Raw genomic sequence first — 26604 nt, 5'->3', positions numbered from 1 at the left:
ATACATGCATATATTTATACACACAAACACGCACATGTATTTACATGTTAATTGGTGAATCTAGATAAAGGGGAGATGGGTGTTCATTACATGATTTCTGTAAGTTTAAAATTTTTCACACCAAAACGTTGGGCAGAAAGGGGGCACTACAGAAAGCCATTTATCCATTCCTTGAAAAATTTTACTCCACCCAAGAGTCAAGAAGCTAAAAACATATTTGACATATATAGTTAAAACATATTTGACATGTATACATGTATAGTTAAGACAGAACAATTATTATGGAAAACTCCTGTTACTTCAAAGAAAAGTTCTGAAAAACACCTCAGATCCAACATCTGCCATAGAAAATTCCTCTTACTCACATTGCCCATGTACTCCGAGAGCAGGTCCTGCAAGGCCTGGCGGACAGCGTTACACTCTGCCACGATTCTCTCACGCCGGTCATCACGTGTGCAGGATGAATCAGCCATCAGGGCAGCCCCACTAATGATGCTTTCCAGGCGCTCCTCCAGGGAAGGCCTAAAGCGCTCCTCGCTGAAGCTCAAGGGGTCCACAATGATTTGTTTCTGCAAAGGAAGCATTATTGAATGCTAGTGTAATCTCTATTCCCTCCAATATTCAGGAAGGTGAGGAAAGTGTTGATTAGGAACACCAATATATAACATAAAAATTTCAATGCCTGAAACAAAGTTCTACTTCTTGGCAGATAAGGGGCATCCCACACAAGTTGGCCTATGGTGGATTACTTCTCAAAGAAGACGCTGGAAGCAATACTATCCAGCGGAATGGGGCCTGAATAAAGTATGATACCACAAACAAACAGAAATATGTCGGCATAAAAATCATGTTCACATTACTTAATCTGAACATCTAAAGGTCAGCCTATGCAGTAAGTTACCAAATGAGAATTACAAGGAAAATAAACATTAGCACTCTTGTTCTTTTCTATGTACAGAGTATAAAACTGCTACAGGACATTAGCAGAACTGTTTCACCACAAAAAATAAATAAAAACAAAACACTGACTTCTGTCTCCAAAGTTTCAGAAAGGAATGAGTTTATAATCAATTTCAATTTTCTTCATCTTATACATTTCATTAAATCTTATAAACAATTCAGTCTCAAATTTATCCTGTTAATTCCAAACTAGAGACTTTCTTTGCTGAAAGACCTCCAGGTATTCTGTAAGAGATTATCAGCAATGTGTCCCAACAAAGCCACTCTCTGAGATACAGTTGCCAACAAAAGAATAAATCCTTCCTCTGTCTTCCCTTCAGTCCCCTGACTCCACTTAAATCCAGCTTTACCACTGATGAGTGAGGTCAGGTCACTAGTAAGCTATAGGTACTAAGTCAAACATCCACACCCCCAGGACAAGATCTACTGGCCTTCCTCAAACTTCTCTACTTGATACAATTTATCCTTACACCAATAAATGTCTGTACAAATATTTTGCCTTTAATTTTTCTTTATACGAACTATGCTCTTATTGATCTCAGTTTAAATGCCAAGTTTTTTCTCTAAAAAAAGCTTGCCCTTTTCCAATAAGTACACGTCTTCTTTCCCTTCCAAAGAACCGTCAGTTTCAAAACTAAACATAGAGTTCCTTCGGTTTATTATTAACCTACATTTTAGCTGATTATTTTTTTTACCAGATTAAGTTACTGCAGTATTTCTCTGGTCAAAACTGAATACACAACATCTTCTTCACAATGACCAACAGGAATGAAGAATGAATGGTCACAGAATTTTAACATAGAGTAATAGAACTTCAACAGAGCTGTAACCGTTTAGTCCAACTCTGTCATTTTATGAATTAAATTTCACTGTAGCCTTAAGAGGTTAAGTGATCTCTGACAGACATTACTCAACTTAGGGCAAAATGTAATCTGTACTGCCTTGAATGAGGCCAGTACCTAATACTGCCAAATTTGAAGAAGAAAAACAACAGTGCCAGTTAATTCTAAGATATATCTTAAGAGTCTGCCATAAAGTCATTTAATGTTTAAGGCTCCAGGGTAAAAATTCAGTTCTAACATCATGGTCTTTAGGCTTAACACTGCCTTTACCCAAGACAAAGTAAAGGGGTGAGACAAAGGAAAGAAAAATAAAGACCAGAAAAAACTGTTAAAATGCACTCCATTGATTCAATACCTCAAAGCACTCCTGCTAATGAAAGGATGCTGGTCACCTGGAAGGCAATTTTCCCTTATGTTAATTTTTTAAAAAAATAACATAACAGTTGGTTTAAACAAACAAACAAACAAAAAAACACTTTAAAAAAATCTTAAACTGCTGCCATCTACTGGAAGCCATGAGGCATTGTGGGTAGGAATTTAACACCATAAAACACACCCAAAAAATTAAGATTAAAGTTGATACATAGGATAGTGTGTACACAGAATATATACACAGAACAGATCTGGGGCATCATCTATAAAAGGTAATTATATGGCATTATGCTAAGGAAGTATTTTAATCCTAAATTTGCTTCCACTTGATTAAATTTTGTCTATTATTTAGTCACTGAGAAGAGAAGTGTATCTAGGCAGACAAGTCAGATTAAGATGACAGCACTTCTGCTGCAGTCACTTATGATGTGTCTGTATCTCTCACTGACTGTGAGCCCCTGGAGGGCAGAGCCTAAGTGCACTTTGCCTCTGTATCTCCCTATATAGCTTCATATCTACCAGAAGGTTAAAGTCTTGATTGAAATGAACCAAATTCATATCTTCACCAAAGAATGACCTCATAGGAAACACAAGTTGCATAAAAGGATTCAGAAGTTTAAAACTAAAAAAGAAAAGAGAAGGGAAGGGGAAGAGGAAGAGGAAGGGAAGGGGGAAGAAAAGATAAATGCTTTAGGCCAAGTCAAGTTCAAGTAGACAGATGGTTCATAAAATTTCTTTCAACTTAGACTACAAATCTAAGTCGAAATTGAGCTTTCATGAGAAACCTTGATCACATTTCCCCAGAAATCTGTTAACTTTGAGGGATGGTCAAGAGCCTGTAGTCTCCTTCCAAGTATAACTTACATCAAAGTTATTGAGGGCATATGCCAGTTCTCCTCCTCCTCCACCCTGGTGCTGGGAGGCATCATCTGATGCAGTAGCCTGGGCTGCATTAGAAATGCCTGTGACCGCCTGCTGCAGCTGCTTATATATCAGGTCTCTGTTGGCCTTATAGGCTGCGACATCAGGGTGCTGTAGGCATGCCTGGGATGCAGTATAGAGGATTGGAATGTTTTTCTGCAGGATTCCTCTGGCTGCAGCCATCTGATCACGATGGCCCATATCTTTCAGTTCCTACAAGAGTAAAACAAGAATATGGGTTCTACTCATAAAAATTTGTCAGTGAATTCTGAAAAGTTAGAATTTCTACTAATTAGACAATATTTTCATTAACAGTCTGACTTGAAAGTTCACCACAAAGGAGGCAGTATGGCTTAGTAGGTAAGAGTTCAAACTTTTCCAAAACACAGAGACCTGAATTTGAATCTCCAGCTCTAATTTTTACAATTATGATCCTATTTAAACTCTCCATCCTCAGTTTCACCTTCTGTAAAATAGGAGCAATAATATTACCTCTCTTACAATTGTCTTGATTAAATGGAACAATGCATGTAAAGCATCTAGAACAGCACTAAATAAAAAACAAAACATAAAACTGACTAGCATCTTGATTACAACTTTATAAAGATGGATGTACCTATTCCAACCAAAATAGAAAAATCAGAGACACATTTAAACACAGTAAAACTTATTAAGAGGATTTCTTTTTTATTAACTTACAAAAGTTCACTGAAAGATTTTAATGAAATTTGGGATGGGATACCACAAGTGTACACAAACTATGCAAACCAGCCAGGTTAGGATGTGGCAGGCTGTTCTCCCAAGTACAGAACATCTCCCCTCCCACATCCCAAAGACCACCTTAGGACCCGGATTATTAAGGCATACAGCTGAGGCTCATGGACTCCATGACTTTAATCCAAAAGGTTTGTATTTCACTGTAATACTCTATAGACATGTAGTCTTAGGTGAAACTGTCCTTTTTCAATTTCCTCTACCCCATAAATATAATTCAGAGTTTAAAGGATTTGAGGTTCCTAACATGGTTTCAACCACCAGCATCTACTTGATAAACTGGGTGAATACGCTAAGTGACAATTAAGTGATACCAATAATAAGCAAGATGGAAAGGGGGTATTTCTGGTACCCCTACGTTACTGCAACTACTCAGCGAAAACTAAGTCTTCAGTAAATGTGGATTGCCACCACACAAGAGAAATATAAGTGATAACCATAACTGACCACCAACTGTTCCAACTCTATTTTACGTGTGATCCTAGAATTTCAATGTTAATGTCACCAACTGAATCCTAGAGTACAAATTTAAATGTTTTTTAAATGAGTATTACATGTGCAAACAGTAAGAGAAAACTGACTTAGAAAGGCCAAAGTCAATTACTCAACTTAAAGTCTGACAGCTGTTTAATGGCTCATCTTTCTAAATGAGTTCCTAATTAAGCATTAGAACACCAAACCTCCTCCCTTTTCCTGAAACTTCATCTCACTATATGTTTTAGGTTTGCATCTTTATTCAAACCTTGTATAATATGACAGCTTACTTTTCCTCCTAGAATTCTTTTCTCATTTGGAATCTGAATTTGCAAGCAATAGCACACAGCACTCTAAATGCCCTGTAGCACCGTACATTAGGCTAAATATTCATAAACAGGACACTGTGGATTTTGAGAATCAGTGATCATTTCAAGACTCAAGCTATGACAGGAGGTTGAGGCTCACCATTATGCTTAAACAGCTGGTGCACGTGTTCTGTATGGCATTTTCTAAATGTCTTGCCCTCACCACAACCTCAGGGACTTTTAAGTTTTCTAAGAAGGCATTTGCCTTTAAGCACTTAATAATGTCCTTTGTTTTATAAAATGTTTTGCCATCAACTTTGGCATTCTTCCTAAGTATCTATAACCTAGATATCAGTACAGCCTCTTGTAAAGGTTAGCAAAGACACTTGTGGTCACCTAAAGTTATAAAAGGTGCCAAAATTACTATTCAACATCTGAGTTTCCTAAAGCCATTGCCTGGCCGGGTATGATAACCTCCTACCTTTCCAAAGATTACATCAGGTTCAATACTCAGAAATAGGACCCCATGGATTTAGAGAGTCAATGATCATTTCAAGACTCAAACTATGACAAAGGTCTAGGGCTCATCATTATGCGTAAGCAGCTAGTGTACATGTTCTGTGTGGCATTTTCTAAATGTCTTGCCCTCATCATAATCTATATTTGATAGACTTCTTTTTACAAGTACGGGGGATGTATTTTAATCTATGATGAAAATGACAGCTACCATTGTTTGTCCTAACTGCTAAGGTGTTCTATTTTCTCTCTTTAGAATTGCTTTTGCCGTAGGACAAAGAAACTAGGTTCTGTTAAGATAGGAAAATAGACACTATCACAAGGCAGCACTATTTACTATAATAATGATCAATCATAAGAATTCTCTTCAAGATATATAGTCCTGATAAGTAACCCAGATTAGTGGAAAAAAAGTGAGCTATTAAGCAGTGTAATAGATTACTTAGAAAATTATAGAGTTCCTTGGTCTACTTTAGCCTTCATGATTCACCAATTTGACCAATCCAGTTATATTTCAAACAGACTCAGAAACAAACAGAAAACATAAAGTGGAAATGACCCCTTTCAACATAATTTGAACCAACTATCACATGCAGTGACCAAGAAACAGAAGCTAAATTCTAAGCAATCCATAACACTTTCTAACTAAGACCTGGAAATTCAAGTGAAAGTTTCCTCTCATGTCCCTCTTAGCAATATAAAACTTAGCCATAGATACTTTTTTTTTTTTTTTTTTTGGCCACACTGCCCAGCATACAGAATCTTAGTTCCCCAACCAGGGATCGAACTCCGTGACCACTCCCCAGAGTCTTAACCACTGGACTGCTAGGGAACTCCCCATAGATACTTTTGACCAGCTGTCTTCTCTTGGATCCAAATGACTATACTTAAAGAAATGGTCCATGGTCAAACCCATCCAGTACAAGTGATTTACATAAAACAGTGGCAGTACTATCCATTACCAATTTGTCTGTTCAGGCTTTCAGAAAAATAATCACGAAAGAGTTCAGACTAGGTAAGAAGCACGACATTTTTTCCAAACCTATTTCAACAAGCTCATGTACCTGGGTGGGTAGAATGTAAACATCAAAGTATTCCATCTTTAGCATATTGGGGAGGCAAGCTGACAATGTAAGGCAGAGGTAGTCCTCTTCACAGGAACCAGGGTGGATGCTGGCAAATCCTTACCTCTGCCATCTATTTCACCCTTACAGTCAAATAAGAGCCTGCAGACTAATAGAAATTCAAAACTTCTAGTCAGCAAATAATATTCTAGCCCAAGAAAGTAACAGATTATGGCCACACACAGAATCCCATTCCAGGATGGATCTGCAGTACAGCAAAATGGGTTATTCTCTCTTTAGTTAAACAAATATTTATTGAACACTACTGTATCTAGGCAATGTTCTAGGCATTAGAGATTATAGTAGCAGTTTAAACAAAATCCCTGTCCTCTGGAGCCAGACAAGCCTAGGTTCAAAACCTGGCTCCACCACTTACTAGATGAATGTCCATGCCAAATTACTTAACCTCTCTATGCTACATACAGTTCCTTCACCTATAAAAACTAATATCTGATCAACTGTAGGATCTACCTTATACTGTTTTTGTAAAAATTAAACAAATTTGTGTTTATCAAGGAACTGTAACAGTGTTTTAGCACATAGTAAACACCTTTTTAAAGTTATTCATTATTATTTTCAGCAACATCCTCACCCCCATGCCACGTTCCAGAAAAACCTTAGAGACAAACAGGTAAATCCCAGAGTGCCTGTAGATCTCATAAGGTTCAACATTTCCTCACTGGGTGGCTGCTGCTTAAATGGTACAAGGGAGGCTAAAGCATCCAAGTACACACATCATATCCAAATACTGCTCTTGAGGAAACACCCTTTTTCTGGACTAGGGCTGCCTGCAAATATAAAAGGCTTGATGAGGTACAGCAGTAGAAGAATTCTGCCAGAAAACACATGTGGAAAATTGTGACCAGTAACTGAAGGAGGCCAATGGCCAGTATCTAAAAGGGAGAATGAAATTTCCACCAGGCTGGTACTTTAGGATGAAATGATTTGAGTTTAATTCCCAAAAAAACCACTAGTTTATAGAAATATACACCAAGGCCCAGGCCCTAAAAAAGTCACTTTACGATCAGAAGGCACACAGGCACCCACAGCCAGCCTATTCAACAAATTCTACTGTAGGAGGCTAAGGCTAAAGGTTAAAGAATTAGGTCCAAGGAAAACTATAAATGACCATGACACACTACAAACCCAAGACAAACTTTAAAATGTATCACTCAAGATACCAGCAGAGGGACTTCCCTGGTGGTCCAATGGTTAAGAATCCACCTTCCAATGCAGGGGACATGGGTTCAATCCCTGGTCTGGGACTGAAGATCCCACATGTCATGGGGCAACTAAGCCTATGCACCGCAACTAAGCCTATGCACCCCAACTAGAGAGCCCGAGTGCTGCAACTAAGACCCAACGCAGGCAAACAAACAAATAAATAAATATTTCTTTTATTTTTTTTTTTTTAAAAAAGATACCAGCAGAAAACAGATAGTAAAATCAAACTGGACAATTCAAAGATGGTTTAGGGACTATGCTACAAAAGGTATAGACAAAGTACAGGAAAACCACAGGCTATTAGGGCACTTAGGCCCAAAGAGACAAAACGAGGCAGCAGTTACCAGAACCCAGGAAGTGAGGTGTGGGGAGAATACCACCCAAGAGAGGCTATGACTTTTAGCAACCCAGGGCAACCAGCAGGGAGGGAGGGATAAAACCCTATCCTCACTGTCCTCTGATCTCCTAATGGTGCTCCCAGTGGCCAACCCAACCAGAAGCCAGAGGGCAAAGAAGCCCCTGGATGCAGTCCAGACAGGTCAGGTCCCTGGGGCAGAGAGCAGGGTGACCAAGGGCAGAAAACAGACATGGAGGTGCTAACAGAAGATCATATGGCATGTTAACTAATAATTTCAAGATTTTTATGACATCTAATTTTGGAAATGTTTGAAATTCACTACTTGTTTTTTTTTTTTTAATACATCAGGGATTATGAAGGAACTCTTCATGGATTCATGGCAGACAAAATTAAAACTCAGGCAGCATTACTTTCCAGTAAGTTTCTCCAGTAGCATACAAAATTCTGGACTATTATTGTGTTTATTTCAAGAACATCATCAATTTACTTATTCTGCCATTTTGCAAACATATGCAATAGTGTCAGTCTAAATGTTCTCACTTTCCTCAAATAATAGTAAGTCTTCATAAGTCAAAATCAGACTAGGTTTTAAGACAGTAAGACTATTCACCAAACTTTATTTTTTAAATATAACTTTCATTTCACATATTCAAGAGAACTTATATCAAGAATGTTAAGTAAAATAAATGTGAACATAATTTGGCCAGCTTGCCATATTTATAAAATTACCATACTATAATACAACAAGTTCTTCTTCGGATCAGTCAGCCCCAGCAAAAAGAAAAAAACTCTTGCACTATTGGTGGGAATGTAAATTGATACAGCCACTATGGAGAACAGTATGGACGTTCCTTAAAAAACTAAAAATGGAATTACCATATGACCCAGCAATCCCACTACTGGGCATATACCTAGAGAAAACCATAATTCAAAAAGACACATGCACCCCAATGTTCACTGCAGCACTATTTACAATAGCCAGGCCATGGAAGCAACCTAAATGCTCATCGACAGAAGAATGGATAAAGAAGAAGTGGTACACATATACAATAGAATATTACTCAGCCATAAAAAGGAACGAAATTGGGTCATTTGTAGAGACGTGGATGGATCTAGAGACTGTCACACAGAGTGAAGTTAAGTCAGAAAGAAAAAAAACAAATATCATATATTAACGCATATATGTGGAACCTAGAAAAATGGTACAGATGAACCAGTTTGCAGGGAAGAAATAGAGACACAGATGTAGAGAACAAAGGTATGGACACCAAGGGGGTGAAGTGGCAGGGGGGGTGGGGGCGGTGATGAATTGGGAGATTGGGATTGACATATATACACTAATATGTATAAAATGGATACCTAATAAGAACCTGTAGAATTCAAAAATTCAAAAAGAAAAAACTACTTGTGATTTATGTGATGGAAACATAAGCCAACACAAGGCCAAATGATAAAAGCACACTGAGCCTACACTAACTAAATTACTCAGGCAATACAACAAATCTAGCTATATTATCATGTGTAACATTAAGTACTGGAAATGTAAAACCAGGATCTCATATGTACAGATTCAGTCTGATCACACCTTACAGCTTAAAATATGAGCAATAACTATTATTCACCAACTGCACACTGCTGAGGACCTACTGAGTGTCTGGCACTATATTAAATACTTCACACAAATTCTTTAATTTAATTCTCTCAATCCTGTGGGGTAGAATTTTATACTAATGTAAATGTAACCAAATGAAAGCTGAAGTCTCCAAAGCTGAGGCTGTCATATAATGGACATTTACAGTATTGACCCCATGTACCTCATGCCTGTCAGAGTTCTGGCTGAATGTTCCTATTCTCAGGAAGGCTACCCCTGTCACAGACAAGAAGGCAGATCTTCATTACTGAGTCAGATAGAGTTAACTGCTTTCCTCTTACCAATGATTAGTAAGGAATGGGTATGTTATACAATCCATATTTAGGGTAAATCTGTTAGAGGCTTCTAGATCATTTGCTTATAACGAGAGACATATGGAAGAAACAGTCCTTTTCTTTCTCACTGGACATACTGATGCATGCAAATGTCATACCTAGAGCTTCTACAGCCAACCAGTGCCAGGCACACTGAAGATGGCAGTGTTGGAAAATGTCAAGAAACTGAATCCTTGATGATACTGCAAAGCCTTTAAATTTAACAACCCTGAAGTCACTTAACCTAACTTGGGGCTTCTAATTAGCGAGAACATAAACCCCTCAATGTTCAAGCAGTTTTGGAGCTGGGTTTTCTGTAAACTGCAGCATAAAATATTTTAACCAAACTGGAAATACATATACCTAAGTGTTAATAGTAATGGTGGGTCAATAATTTAATGCACATGTATGATTTTCAACTATAAAAAAATAAAGTGGCAATAACTTTTTTCAAATTCAATTACATTGGCTAACAATAATAAGAATTCAGGACTTCCCTGGTGGTGCAGTGGTTAAGAATCTGCCTGCCAATGCAGGGGACACGGGTTTGAGCCTTGGTCCAGGAAGATCCCACATGCTGCAGAGCAACTAAGCCCGTGAGCCACAACTACTGAGCCTGCATGGCACAACTACTGAAGCCCGTGCACCTAAAGCCCATGCTCCGCAACAAAAGAAGCCCAAGCACCGCAATGAAGAGTAGCCCCTGCTCGCCGCAACTAGAGAAAGCCCGCGCACAGCAACGAAGACCCAACGCAGCCAAAAACTGATTAATTAATTAATTTTTAAAATAAAGAATTCATCTTCTCAGCGCTCTTTAAAAATAAGAATAGCACAAGCTTGACCAGGACTATGGAAATTATAAGAGCTGGATGGTGACACATGCATCCCCCCTAAGGAACACACATCTAACACACAGCATCCAGGAAGGGCACAGGGAAGACTTCAAGCACCCCAACAGCAAAATGCCAAAGGGCTAGCAAAGGCTGGAAAAATAAGAACACTGATCCACATACCACACAACACAAATTCCTAACACTATGAAAACTACTAATAGTGAAAGGTAAGTAACACTTTAAAAGTTACAAAATATGGAGGGGGAGGTACTTTCTGGTATAGAAGTAATTCCAATATGTTTTGACAGGTTTAAGGTTTTTAAAAGTTTGAATTAAACTTCACCACCAACTCAAGTTCATCCTTGAACACACAGAACAAAAGCCTATCACTTCCCCAGACACTATCACAAACTGCTAAGCTACCTAAAGTAAAATTTTCACAGGAATCAAAATAGGAGCAAAACATGAATACAACTTAATACTAACTTTATTAACAATACTTAAAGGACACATCATAAACTAAATATTTTAATGGAACTGTATTAGCAGAGGGAGCTATCGGTACCTTTTGAAAACTTAGGTAAAATCGATTTTTCCCACTAGGTAATAATATAAACAACTTATATGTATCCTCAAATCATGGTTGTTACCTGTTGTCTTTTGGCTGCCATAATGTTCAGCTTATCCACTTCGGGTTTCAGGGCCTTATATTGTATTCCCAAGTCCTGTTCAGTGCCAGCATTCCTCAGTTTCAAGATACCGTCTTCTACCTATAAAACACACACCCCCCAAAAGAAAAATTCTCAACAATACAAGTCTGTACATAAAGAAAATCTAAAATTTTTTATTCCTTTCGACAGCTACTCACACAGCAATCCAAACTTCCTCTTCAATTTACATGGCCCTCAAACATTTAAGCAGCTACTACATGGGAGTTTTATGGGAGGTGGGGAAGGACAGCATTATTGTGACTTCCATCTAAAAGGATACAATTTAACATATCTTGATTTCTCAACTCTGGAACTCTACTGGTACAAGGAAATGTTTAATCACTACCACAAAAAGGGAAGGAGTCAAAACAAAACCTTTTCTGCAAATTCTTTATTAGAACAAAGACAACACAGGTTCATAGCAGAGCCAGTATGATGTTCACTTGGAACAGAGGAGTGAGTGGAAATTAAAAACATTCCTGGTCCGTTTAGGTAAACCAAGTTCAAAACCAAACCAAACCCTAAGAAATGTTGAACTAAGTATGGCCAGCAGCAGCCTCGCTGTGATAGAACAAATTACAGACATAGGCCTATACTTACAACTTTCAGCTGAACAAGTAATTTGTAGACATCTGCCATGTCAGCCAAAATAAGCAGCCGGGTAACAGCAGAGAGCAAAGCTCGAGCTGCCCGAACCATGTTGCCACGCTTCACAGAGGAGCAGGGATCATCTGCAAACTCTCCAGCAGCACTCTTCATCAAATCACCTGTTTTACGGAATAGAAAAACAAACTCAGCAGAATGAACCAAATAACTGGTCTACATTTCTAAAAAATAAAAATAATTCAAACTTTGTATATTTCATGTGCAGAATTTAGTTTAACGATTTTTATTTTTGTTGTTTTTTTTGTTTATTTTCTAGCTGTCCCTAAGAAAAGCACCTTCATACATTCCTGGTAAAAGCACAATATCTAGAGAGTGATTTAGCACTATGTATCAAGAGCCTTAAAAATACTTCTTTCAATTGATCTAATAATACTCCTTTCCAAGAAGGACCATTATATGTATCCTAATGGAAAAAAAAAATTCAAGATTTGAATGGGAGAAAAAAATGGATCTAATGCAATCTACCCTCACATCCACAGAATGATACAGAAACACAGCAACCATTATGTAGGACCACCATACTTCATTAATCATCACAACTACCTAATGCATACAGCTCAAACAGAAACTCACTGGTATGTTCAGTCACTGACTCATTCATTTTCCTCATAGCAAAACACCTCCAACAGCTCAAATGCTCAACCAAGCATCTAGTTAAGTAAATTATGGTAAAGCCTACAACTGACTATTATGCAAATATTAACAAATATATGGAAAAACATGTTAAAGCTTATGATGAAACCTTAAGCAGAAAAAAAAAGATGAAATGATAAATGTATTTAATCTGTGTTTAAAAAAATACAGAAAAGACTGGAGTCAAAAGACAAATAGGGACTTCCCTGGTGGTCCAAGGGTAAAGAATCTGCCCTCCAATGCAGGGAATGTGGGTTTGATCCCTGGTCAGGGAACTGAGATCCCACATGCCGTGGGGCAACTGAGCCCGTGCGCATTGAGCTCAAGCACCTCAACAAGAGTGCCCAAGTGCCACAAACCACAGAGTCCAAGTACCCTGGAGCCCGCACGCCACAACTAGAGAGAAGCCCATGTGCCACAACGAAAGACCCGCATGGCTCAACGAAGATCCCGTGTGCAGCAACGAAGACCCAATGCAGCCAAAAAAAATAAAATAAATAATTTTTTTTTAAAAGACAAATAATAGTTATACTAGGTTACAATCTGACTCTTTACATTATTCTGTACTTATGAAAACATTTTCTATAACAGGTATTATATCCATAATTTTAAAAATTAGGCTAAAAACATACATTTTACTACAGTTATTAGGAATATCCAACTTATACAATCCTGGCTTCAACAATGCTAAGAAGTTACTTATAACATTTCCTAGAAACTTGTAAAATAACTTACACATTTTTGTTATGTGTTTCTAATAATAATCATTTAAGGTGTCTATCGTTTCTCTTTTCTTATAGCTAAAAGCAACTGTAGGGCCAGGGCTGTGTCTGTTCCACCAGTTATACTGACAGTGCCTCTATGGTGACTATCTTTGGATTCCTGGAAAATTACTCCCTCCCTTGGCTGAACATGTCCACTTCAGATTAAAGCCTAAAGGCTATTCACTCTCTCATCTCTTCCACAAATGTAAAAAGAGTACACTATCAAGAAGCCTAGCTACTTCTTTTTTTTTTAATTTTATTTATTTTGGGCTACGTTGGATCCTCGTTGCTGTGTGCAGGCTTTCTTTAGTTGTGGCAAGTGGGGGGCTACTCTTCGTTGTGGTGCGTGGGCTTCTCACTGCAGTGGCTTCTCTTGTTGCGGAGCACTGGCTCTAGGCACACAGGCTTCGATAGCTGTGGCTCACGGGCTCTAGAGCACAGGCTCAGTAGTTGTGGTGCACAGGCTTAGTTGCTCCACGGCATGTGGGATCTTCCCAGACCCGTGGTCCCCTGCATTGGCAGGTGGATTCTTAACCACTGTGCCACCAGGGAAGTCCTAGAAGCCTAGCTACTTCTGAAAAGACCTACCAAACTTCTCCTAGCTATCAAATTTAGTTGCAGAATGTGAGATTAGGGGGAAAAAGTTAAATTCACCCTCCGATTCATATATCAATTAGGCGAAGAAGCAAAATATAGTATTAAGAGCAAAGACAAGCTCTGAGTATTTGTCAGGTCAGAAATAACTCACAATGAAGAATTTCACAGTTAAAAGTTTTCCTGGATCTAAGATACAGAGATACGACAATTATGTAGATACTTAACAAAAATGTTATTTTATGGTACTTAAAAAGACAGAGCTCAGCCATTCATTTATTTATTCAACAAATATTTGAGCACCCACTATATATTAAAGGCCAGCAATATAGTGCTCAAGAAACAGCCCATGTCCTCATGGAACTCTATGGAGGGGGGAAGACAGACAAGCAAACAATTAAAAGCTGATTAAGACAAGGCACCTGTACTCAAAGGGCCCACAAATTAGTGAATATTACAATGCAGTCAAAATTACAATAGCACTGTGGACAAGGTGCTATGGGAATATATCAGGAAAAGTTATTTACTCATGTAAGAAGTTACCTCTAAAGCCTTGCAGAAAAAGATATTTGCTTAATATTAATTTTAAGCAAGGGATATTAAATAAGAAATACTGACCTTATGCAATAAAAAGAATTCCACCTATTTATTGAGAGCATAATACACACTAAAACAAACAAATAAATCCAGTGCCAGGGATATGAAGCTGAGTAAGACTTACCTCTGCTTTCAAATCGTTTATAAACCAGAAAAGAAGAAAGTGATCATACAGAAATTATGTGGCATTTTTAACATATGAGCTTTAAGAAAGGCACAAAGTAGCATAGGGTCAAAAAAGGAAGCACTAATGACCAGTTTGAGGTATAAGTGAAATGCCAACAACAGTTTTATTGAAGACATGGTGCTCTGAAATGGACTCTACCCTCAAAGGATAGGAAGAACTTGGGGCAGTAGAGTTAAGGGAGCTGGCACCTCAAGCAAAAGGAACAGCAACATAGTAAATATCTAACATTTATTAAATGCCCATCCATGGCACTATGCATATTTTATTTAATCCTATGAACCACCTAGAAAGTAGGTGGTATTAGCCCCTCTTTACAAAAGAGATAACTAAAGCTTAGACAAGTTAACTAACTTAACAGTAACTAACTTAACTTGATTAAGTTAGTTACTATTTCTCCTAATAGTAAATGAGAGAGACAGGACTTGTAATGCTTAATGCCTATGTTCTTAGAACCACTTAACAAGCTGGGTATACAATAAAAACGCGTGTTTGAGGGCTGAGTTCTCTAGTCTAACTTGGAAGTAAAGGATGTGTATAGAAGCATCAGATGATGGGGGAGTGGATATGATGATGGGTAAAAAGGCCATGGACAGAGTACAAAGAAGAATCCCTGAGCCAAAGAGGGAAATCAGGGTCAACCTAACAAAAGCATACATAATAAACCTGGCCAGTGATATGGGTCAGAAAGCCACAGTATGAGCCCAGGAAAGAACAGTAGTAAATTATAAATGCAGGGGTCAAATGATATGATAACCTTTGATTATTAAGAGGGAGGGAGGGGGGCTTCCCTGGTGGCGCAGTGGTTAAGAATCTGCCTGCCAATGCAGGGGACACGGGTTCAAGCCCTGGTCCGGGAAGATCCCACATGCCATGGAGCAACTAAGCCCATGCGCCACAACTACTGAGCCTGTGCTCTAGAGCCCGTGAGCCACAACTACTGAAGCCCGCACACCTAGAGCCTGTGCTCTGCAACAAGAGAAGCCACCACAATGAGAAGCCTGCCCCCCGCAACAAGGAGTAGCCCCCACTCACTGCAACTAGAGAAAGCCCACGTGCAGCAGCAAAGACCCAATGCAGCCAAAAATTAAATAAATGAATAAATAAATTTTTTTTAAAAATAGAGGGAGGGAGGGAATTCCCTGGCAGTCCAGTGGTTAAGGACTCCATGCTTTCACTGCCAAGGGGCCGGGTTCAATCCCTGGTTGGGGAAATAAGATCCCACAAGCTGGGTGGCACAGCTACCCAGGGTGGTGCAAGAGGGAAGAGATATGGGAACATATGTATATGTATAACTGATTCAGTTTGTTGTAAAGGAAAAACTAGCACACTTTTGTAAAACAATTATACTCCAATAAAGATGTTTAAAAAAAAAAAGAAATAAACACAGAGAATTAGGAAAAAAAACGAGGAGACAGAGGAATATATTACAAATGAAGGAAATGGAGAGTAATCTTTAAAAATTGTATGCAAATTTTTTTAAAAGAGTTCAAGGTAATGATCTTAAAGATGCAAAACAAACTTGTGAACAGTGAAAGAAATTATCAGCAAAATCAAAAGGCACCTATTGAACGGGAGAAGGTATTTGCAAGCACTATATCTGATAAGGGATTAATATCCAAAATATGTAAAGAACTCATACAAATCCACATCAAAAAAATGAACAACCCAATTTAAATTTAAAAAATTTTTAATTTAATTTAACCCAATTTAAATGACCTAAATAGACATTTTTCCAAGGAAGACATATAGATGGCCAACATACATGTAAAAAGATATTCAATATCACTAATCATCAGGGAAATGCAAATAAAACCATAATGAGATATCACCTCTCACCTGTCAGAATGGCTATTATCAAAAAGAAAAATAATCAGTGTTTTTGAGGATATGGAGAAAAAGAAACCCTCATGCACTGAGGGAATGTAAACTAATTTTTATGGGAGTGGAGTCGATTTACAATGTTGTGTTAGTTTCTGCCATACAGCAAGGTGAATTAGTTATACATATACATATATCCACTCTTTTTTAGATTCTTTTCCCATATAGATCACCTACAGAGTATTGAGCAGAGTTTCCTGTGCTATACAGTAGGTCCTTATTTGTTATCTATTTTATATATAGTAGTCTGTATATGTCAATCCCAATCTCCCAATTCATCCCTCCCCCCTCCCTTTCCCCCTTGGTAATCATAAGTTTGTTTTCTACAGAACAAAAATTGTTGCAAAATTTGTGCAGCCACTAAATTGGAGCTGTATTATATGTATATATTTTTATGTCTGAGTAAGATACCATTGTATATATATGGAATCTTACTCAGCCATTTACAAAAAGGGAATTTTACCATTTGCAACAACATGGAATGGACCTAGAGCATATAATGCTAAGTGAAATAAATCAGACAAAGACTAATATTGTATAATTTCACTGATACATAAAATCTGGAAACAAAACAAATTAACAAACATAAGAAAACTGAAACAGACCATAGATACAGAGAATAAACTGATGGTTTGACATCAGAGGGGAGGGAGATGGGGGGATGAGTGAAATATCTGAGGGAAATGAAGAGGTACAAACTTGCAGTTATAAGTCACAGGGATGTAATATACAACATAGGAAATATAGTCAATAACATTGTAATAACTTTGTATGGTGACAGATGGTAACTAGACTATTGTACTGAACATTTTGTAAAGTATAAAAATATCAAATCATTATTTTGTACACCTGAAATTAATATAATATTGTATGTAAATCATACTTCAATAAAAAGCCAAACCAACAACAACAAAAAAAAAAATTTTAAATAAAAAATAAGGGAAAAGAAAGCATGGTGGAAGATTACTTAAAGGATTCAAGGTACAGCTGTCCTGAGATGGAGAGGAGGGCCAGGGCATACTATATGTGTGCACATGAACTGGGAAGATTTTTTTTTAATAAAAAAAGCTGAAGCCCTTGAGACTGCGGCTTTAGGAGTAAAGGAAAGAAGACTCTGTGACGAGAAACAAAGAGACCCAAGATGACAAACTGTCTAAAACAAGAAGATAAGCATTTGCAAATGAAAGTGGTCAACAAAATCAAATATATACATATAAATCACTGGAATAGAATTGGGAATCCAGAAATACAGTAAATTAATTTTCAACAAGGCTGCCAAGACCATTCAATAGGGGGGAAAGTGTTTTTAACAAATAGTGCTGGGACAACTGAATATCCACACGAAAAACAATGAAGTTGGACCCCTACCTCATGCCATATACTTTCAAAATATATCAAAACGAAATGTAAGAGCTACAATTATAAAATACTTAGAAGAAAACATTGATAAAGTCTTCAAGAACTCTGATTAGGCAATGGTTTCTTAGCTATGACACCTGAAGTGTCATATATAAAGAAAAAAAGATAAAAACTGGACGTCATCAAAATTTAAAATTTCTGTGCTTCTAAGGACACTATCAAGAAAATGTAAAGACCCACAGAATGGGAGAAAATTTTTGAAAACCATATATCTGATAAGGATCAACTATCTACATTATATAAAGAAGTCTTAAAATCAACAATAAAAAGAAAAATAATCCAATTTAAAATAGGCAAAGGAATTATACCACACCTCTCCAAAGAAGATATATAAACGGCTAATAAGCACATGAAAAGATACTCAACCTCATTTGCTGTAAGGGCAATGCATATCAAAATCACTAAATATAATCATTCAAGAATGAAGGCAAGGAGATTGGTTCAAGATGGAGGAATAGAACGACGTGCTCTCACTCCCTCTTGTGAGAACACTAGAATCACAACTAACTGCTGAACAATCATTCACAGGAAGACACTGGAACTCACCAAAAAAGATACCCCACATTCAAAGACAAACGAGAAGCCACAATGAGACGGTAGGAGGGGCGAAATCACAATAAAATAAAATCCCATAACTGCTGGGTGGGTGACTCACATACTGGAGAACATTTATACCACAGAAGTCCACCGACTGGAGTGAAGGTTCTGAGCCCCATGTCAGGCTTCCAAACCAGGGGGTCCAGCCACGGGAGGAGGAATTCCTAGAGAATCAGACTTTGAAGGCTAGCGGGATTTGATTGCGGGACTTCGACAGGACTACAGAAAACAGAGACTCCAGTCTTGGAGGGCACACACAAAGTAGTGTGCACATCAGGATGCAGGGGAAGTAACAGTAACCCCAGGGGAGTCTGAACCAGACCTACCTGCTACTGTGGGACAGTCTCCTGCAGAGGTCAGGGGTGGCTCCATCTCACCGTGAGGACAAGGACACTGGCAGCAGAAGTTCAGGGGAGTACTCCTTGGCAGATCCCTCCCAGTCTGCCATTAGCCCCACCAAAGAGCCCAGGTAGGCTCCAGTGTTGGGTTGCCTCAGGCCAAACAACCAACAGCAAGGGAACCCAGCCCCACCCATCAGCAGTCAAGTGGATTAAAGTTTTATTGAGCTCTGCCCACCAGCGCAACAACACCCAGCTCTACCCACCACCAGTCAGTCCCTCCCATCAGGAAACTTGTACGCCTCTTAGACAGCGGCATCCACCAGATGGCAGAGAGCAGAAGCAAGAATAACTACAATCCTGAAGCCTGTAGAACAAACACCACGTTCACAGAAACATAGACAAGATGAAAAGGTAGAGGGCTATGTACCAGATGAAGGAACAAGACAAAATCCAAAAAAACCAACTAAATGAAGTGGAGATAGGCAACCTTCCAGAAAAAGAATTTAGAATAATGATAGTGAAGATGATCTAGGACCTTGGAAAAAGAATGGAGGCAAAGATTGAGAAGATGCAAGAAATGTTTAACAAAGACCTAGAAGAATTAAAGAACAAACAAACAGAGATGAACAATACAATAATTGAAATGAAAACTACACTAGAAGGAATCAATAGCAGAATAACTGAGGCAGAAGTACAGACAGAATGGTGAAATTCACTGCTGCAGAACAGAAGAAAGAAAGAATCAAAAGAAATGAAGACAGCCTAAGAGACCTCTGGGACAACATTAAACTCAACAACATTCGCATTATAGGGGTCCCAGAAGGCGAAGAGAGAGAGAGAGGACCTGAGAAAATATTTTAAGAGATTATAGTCGAACACTTCCCTAACACGGGAAACAAAATAGCCATCCAAGTCCAGGAACCACAGGGAGTCCCATACCGGATAAACCCAAGGAGAAACACGCCAAGACACATAGTAATCAAACTGGCAAAAATTAAAGACAAAGAAAAATTATTGAAAGCAGCAAGGGAAAACCGACAAATAGAGGAGCTTCAAGATGGCGGAAGAGTAAGACGTGGAGATCTTCTTCCTCAGAGACATCAGAAATACATCTACACTGGAACTTCTCCTATAGAACACCCACCGAATGCTGGCAGAAGACCTCAGACCTCCCAAAAGGCAAGAAACGCCCCCACGTACCTGGGTAGGGCAAAAGAAAAAAGAATAAACAGAGACAAAAGAATAGGGACGGGACCACACCAGGGGGAGGGAGCCTGGGAAGGAGGAAAGGTTTCCAAACACTAGAAGCCCCTTCGCGGGCGGAGACTGCGGGTGGCGGAGGGGGAAGCTTCGGAGCCGCGGAGGAGAGCGCAGCAACAGGGTGCGGAGGGCAAAGCGGAGAGACTGCCGCACAGAGGGTCGGTGCCGACCGGCACTCACCAGCCCGAGAGGCTCGTCTGCTCACCCACCGGGGCGGGCGGATGCTGGGAGCTGAGGCTCGTGCTGCGGAGGTCAGACCTCAGGGAGAGGACTGGGGTTGGCGACGTGAACACAGCCTGAAGGAGCCAGAGCACCACGGCTGGCTGGGAGGGAGTCCGGGAGAAGCCTGGAGCTGCTGAAGAGGCAAGAGACCTCTTCTTCCCTCTTTGCTTCCTGGTGCACGAGGAGAGGGGATTAAGCGCACCTCGTAAAGGAGCTCCAGGAACAGGCACGAGCCGCGGCTGTCGGCACGGACAGTAGAGACAGGTGTGGGATTCTAGGGTTCCTGCTGCCTCCACCAAGAGGCTTATGTGCGAGCACAGGTCACTCTCCACACCACCCCTTCCAGGAGCCTGTGCAGCTCGCCACTGCCGGGGTCCCGGGATCCAGGGACAACTTCCCTGGGAGAATGCCCGGCGCGCCTCCGGCCGGTGCAACATCACACTAGCCTCTGCCGCCGCAGGCTCGCCCCGCATCCATGCCCCTCCCTCCCCCCAGCCTCTGCCAGAGCCCCCAAATCAGCTACTCCTTTAACCCCATGCTGTCTGAGTGAAGGGTAGATGCCCTTGCGTCCTACACACAGAGGCAGGGCCAAGTCCAAAGCTGAACCCCAGGAGCTGTGCGAACAAAGAGGAGAGGGGAAGGTCTCTCCCAGCAGCCTCAGAAGTGGCGGATTAAAGCTCCACAATCAACTTGAAGTGCCCTGCATCTGTGGAAAACCTGAATAGACAACGAATCATCCCAAGTTGAAGAGGTGGACTTTGGGAGCAAGATATACTATTATTTTCCCCTTTTTTCTTTTTGTGAGTGTGTACGTGTGTGCTGCTATGTGAGATTTTGTCTGTATAGCTTTGCTTTCACCATTTGTCCTAGGGTTAGACTGACCAGTTTTTCTTTGTTTTTTTTTAATAGAAATTTTTCTTCTTAATAATTATTTTTTAGTTTAATAACTATACTTTATCCTACTTTATTTGTCTTCTCCCTTCCTTTCTTCCTTCCTTTCTTCCCTCCTTCCCGCCTTTCGTCCTTCCTTCCTCCCTTTCTTCCTCTCCTCCTTCCTTCCTTCCTTGCTTTCTTCGTTCCTTCATTTCTTCCTTCCTTCCTCCCTTCCTTTCTTCCTTCCTTCCTTCCCTCCCTCCCTCCCTCCTTCCAACCTTCCTTCCTTCCTTTTCTTTCCTTTCTATTTTTTTGTCCCTTTTATTTTGAGCCGTGTGGATTAAAGGCTCTTGGCGCTCCAGCCAGGCATCAGGGCTGTGTCTCTGAGGTGGGAGAACCAACCTCAGGACACTGGTCCACAAGAGACCTCCCAGCTCCATGCACTATCAAACAGCGAAAATCTCCCAGAGATCTCCATCTCAACACCAAGACCCAGCTTCACTCAAGGACCACTCAAGGACCAGCAACGAACAGTGCTGGACACCCTATGCCCAACAAAGAGCAAGACAGGTCTACAGCCCCATCCATTAGCAGAGAGGCTGCCTAAAATCATAATAAGGCTACCAACATCCCCAAACACACCACCAGATGTGGAACTGCCCACCAGAAAGACAAGATCCAGCCTCATCCACCAGAACACAGGCACTAGTCCCCCCAACCAGGAAACCTACTCAATACACTGAACCAACCTTAGACACTGGGGACAGCCACCAAAAACAATGGGAACTATAAACCTGCAGCCTGCAAAAAGGAGACCCCAAACACAGTAACATAAGCAAAATGAGAAGACAGAAAAACACACAGCAGATGAAGGAGCAAGATAAAAACACACCAGACCTAACAAATGAAGAGGAAATAGGCAGTCTACCTGAAAAAGAATTCAGAATAATGATAGTAAAGATGATTCAAAATCTTGGAAACAGAATAGACAAATTGCAAGAAACAATTAACAAGGACCTAGAAGAAATAAAGAGGAAACAAGCAACGATGAGCAACACAATAAATGAAATGAAAAATACTCTAGATGGGATCAATAGTAGAATAACTGAGGCAGAAGGACAGATAAGTGACCTGGAAGATAAAATAGTGGAAATAACTACTGCAGAGCAGAATAAAGAAAAAAGAATGAAAAGAACTGAGGACACTCTCAGAGACCTCTGGGACAACATTAAACGCACCAACATTCGAATTATAGGGGTCCCAGAGGAAGAAGAGAAAAAGAAAGGGACTGAGAAAATATTTGAAGAGATTATAGTTGAAAACTTCCCTAATATAGGAAAGGAAATAGTCAATCAAGTCCAGGAAGCACAGAGTCCCATACAGGATAAATCCAAGGATAAACACGCCAAGACACATAATAATCAAACTGTCAAAAATTAAATACAAAGAAAACATTAAAAGCAGCAAGGGAAAAACAACAAATAACACACAAGGGAATCCCCATAAGGTTAACATCTGATCTTTCAGCAGAAACTGTACAAGCCAGAAGGGAGTGGCAGGACATACTTAAAGTGATAAAGGAAAAAAACCTACAACCAAGATGACTCTACCCAGCAAGGATCTCATTCAGATTTGATGGAGAAATTAAAACCTTTACAGACAAGCAAAAGCTGAGAGAGTTCAGCACCACCAAACCAGCTTTACAACAAATGCTAAAGGAACTTCTCTAGGCAAGAAACACAAGAGAAGGAAAAGACCTACAAAAACAACCCGAAACAATTAACTAAATGGTAATAGGAACATACATATCGATAATTACCTTAAATGTAAATGGATTAAAATGCTCCCACCAAAAGACACAGACTGGCTGAATGGATACAAAAACAAGACCCATATATATGCTGTCTACAAGATACCCACTTCAGACCTAGGGACACATACAGACTGAAAGTAAGGGGATGGAAAAAGATATTCCATGCAAATGGAAATCAGAAGAAAGCTGGAGTAGCAATTCTCATATCAGACAAAATAGACTTTAAAATAAAAACTATTACAAGAGACAAAGCAGGACACTACATAATGATCAAGGGATCGAGCCATGAAGAAGATATAACAATTGTAAATATTTATGCACCCAACATAGGAGCACCTCAATACATAAGGCAAATACTAACAGCCACAAAAAGGGAAATCGACAGTAATACAATCATAGTAGAGGACTTTAACACCCCACTTTCACCAATGGACAGATCATCCAAAATGAAAATAAACAAGGAATCACAAGTTTTAAATGATACATTAAACAAGATGGACTTAATTGATATTTATAGGACATTCCATCCAAAAACAACAGAATACACATTTTTCTCAAGTGCTCATGGAACATTCTCCAGGATAGATCATATATTGGGTCACAAATCTAGCCTTGGCAAATTTAAGAAAATTGAAATCATATCAAGTATCTTTTCCGACCACAACGCTATGAGACTAGATATCAATTACAGGAAAAGATCTGTAAAAAATACAAACACATGGAGGCTAAACAATACACTACTTAATAACCAAGTGATCACTGAAGAAATCAAAGAGGAAATCAAAAAATACCTAGAAACAAATGACAATGGACACACGACGACCCAAAACCTATGGGATACAGCAAAAGCAGTTCTAAGAGGGAAGTTTATAGCAATACAATCATACCTTAAGAAACAGGAAACATCTCGAATAAACAACCTAACTTTGCACCTAAAGCAATTAGAGAAAGAAGAACAAAAAAAACCCTAATTTAGCAGAAGGAAAGAAATCATAAAGATCAGATCAGATATAAATGAAAAAGAAATGAAGGAAACAATAGCAAAGATCAATAAAAGTAAAAGCTGGTTCTTTGAGAAGATAAATAAAATTGATAAACCATTAGCCAGACTCATCAAGAATAAAAGGGAGAAGACGCAAATCAATAGAATTAGAAATGAAAAAGGAGATATAACAAATGACACTGCAGAAATACAAAAGATTATGAGAGATTACTACAAGCAACTGTATGCCAATAAAATGGACAACCTGGAAGAAATGGACAAATTCTTAAAAATGCAACCTGCCGAAACTGAACCAGAAAGAAACAGAAAATATGAACAGACCAATCACAAGCACTGAAATTGAAACTGTGATTAAAAACCTTCCAACAAACAAAAGTCCAGGACCAGATGGCTTCACAGGAGAATTCTATCAAACATTTAGAGAAGAGCTAACACCTATCCTTCTCAAACTCTTCCAAATGATAGCAGAGGGAGGAACACTCCCTAACTCATTCTATGAGGCCAACATCACCCTGATACCGAAACCAGACATAGATGTCACAAAGAAAGAAAACTACAGGCCAACATCACTGATGAACATAGATGCAAAAATCCTCAACAAAATATTAGCAAACAGAATCCAACAGCACATTAAAAGGATCATACACCATGATCAAGTGGGGTTTATTCCAGGAATGCAAGGATTCTTCAATATACGCAAATCAACGTGATACACCATATCAACAAACTGAAGGAGAAAAACCATATGATCATCTCAATAGATGCAGAGAAAGCTTTTGACAAAATTCAACACCCACTTATGATAAAAACCCTGCAGAAAGTAGGCATAGAGGGAACTTTCCTCAACATAATAAAGGCCATATATGACAAATCCACAGCCAGCATTGTCCTCAATGGTGAAAAACTGAAACCATTTCCACTAAGATCAGGAACAAAACAAGGTTGCCCACTCTCACCACTCTTATTCAACAATTTTGGAAGTTCTAGCCACAGCAATCAGAGGAAAAAGAGAAATAAAAGGAATCCAAATCGGAAAAGAAGAAGTAAAGCTGTCACTGTTTGCAGATGACATGATACTATACATAGAGAATCCTAAGGATGCTACCAGAAAACTACTAGAGCTAATCAATGAATTTGGTAAAGTAGCAGGGTACAAAACTAATGCACAGAAATCTCTGGCATTCTTATACACTAATGATGAAAACTCTGAGAGTGAAATTAAGAAAACACTCCCATTTACCATTGCAACAAAAAGAATAAAATATCTAGGAATAAACCTACCTAAGGAGACAAAAGACTTGTATGCAGAAAACTGTAAGACACTGATGAAAGAAATTAAAGATGATACAAATAGGTGGAGAAATATACCATGTTCTTGGATTGGAAGAATCAACATAGTGAAAATGACTCTACTACCCAAAGCAATCTACCGATTCAATGCGATCCCTATCAAACTACCACTGGCATTTTTTACAGAACTAGAACAAAAAATTTCACAATTTGTATGGAAACACAAAAGATCCCGAATAGCCAAAGCAATCTTAAGGACGAATAATGGATCTGGAGGAATCAGGCTCCCTGACTTCAGACTATACTACAAAGCTACAGTAATCAAGACAGTATGGTACTGGCACAAAAACAGAAATATATATAGATCAATGGAACAGGATAGAAAGCCCAGAGATAAACCCACACACATATGGTCACCTTATCTTTGATAAAGGAGGGAAGGATATACAGTGGAGAAAAGACAGCCTCTTCAATAAGTGGTGCTGGGAAAACTGGACAGGTACATGTAAAAGTATGAAATTAGGACACTCCCTAACACCACACATAAAAACAAACTCAAAATGGGTTAAAGACCTAAATGTAAGGCCAGACACTATCAAACTCTTGGAGGAAAACATAGGCAGAACACTCTATGACATAAATCACAGCAAGATCCTTTTTGACCCATCTCCTAGAGAAATGGAAATAAAAACAAAAATAAACAAATGGAATCTAATGAAACTTAAAAGCTTTTGCACAGCAAAGGATACCACAAACAAGACCAAAAGACAACCCTCAGAATGGGAGAAAATAGTTGCAAATGAAGCAACTGACAAAGGATTAATATCCAGAATTTATAAGCAACTCAGGCAGCTCAATAACAACAACAAAAAAAACCCAATCCAAAAATGGGCAGAAGAACTAAATAGACATTTCTCCAACGAAGATATACAGATTGCCAACAAACACATGAAAGAATACTCAACATCATTAATCATTAGAGAAATGCAAATCAAAACTACAATGAGATATCATCTCACACCGGTCAGATTGGCCACCATGAAAAACTCTAGAAACAATAAATGTTGGAGAAGGTGTGGAGAAAAG

The 26604-nt window shown here is 39.0% G+C and overlaps 1 protein-coding gene across 1 annotated transcript in view; it reads right to left on the bottom strand.

Annotated features, from left to right (window-relative positions):
- The window catches only part of CTNNA1 (catenin alpha 1), a 195783-nt gene that overhangs the window by 106824 nt on the left and 62355 nt on the right, over positions 1-26604 (bottom strand). Inside the window, exons 4-7 of the mRNA XM_059061247.2 lie at positions 11982-12148; positions 11322-11441; positions 3039-3308; positions 366-569 (exon numbers count right to left, since the gene is read on the bottom strand). Of these exons, the coding sequence (XP_058917230.1) occupies positions 366-569; positions 3039-3308; positions 11322-11441; positions 11982-12148 (761 nt within the window). The remainder of the gene's footprint in view (positions 1-365; positions 570-3038; positions 3309-11321; positions 11442-11981; positions 12149-26604) is intronic.

Source organism: Kogia breviceps, chromosome 4, assembly GCF_026419965.1.
Source record: "Kogia breviceps isolate mKogBre1 chromosome 4, mKogBre1 haplotype 1, whole genome shotgun sequence".
In the NCBI taxonomy this organism is placed as follows: Eukaryota; Metazoa; Chordata; class Mammalia; order Artiodactyla; family Physeteridae; genus Kogia; species Kogia breviceps.
Note: the sequence above shows the minus strand (reverse complement) of the source record. Positions and strands in the feature narration are given on the sequence as shown.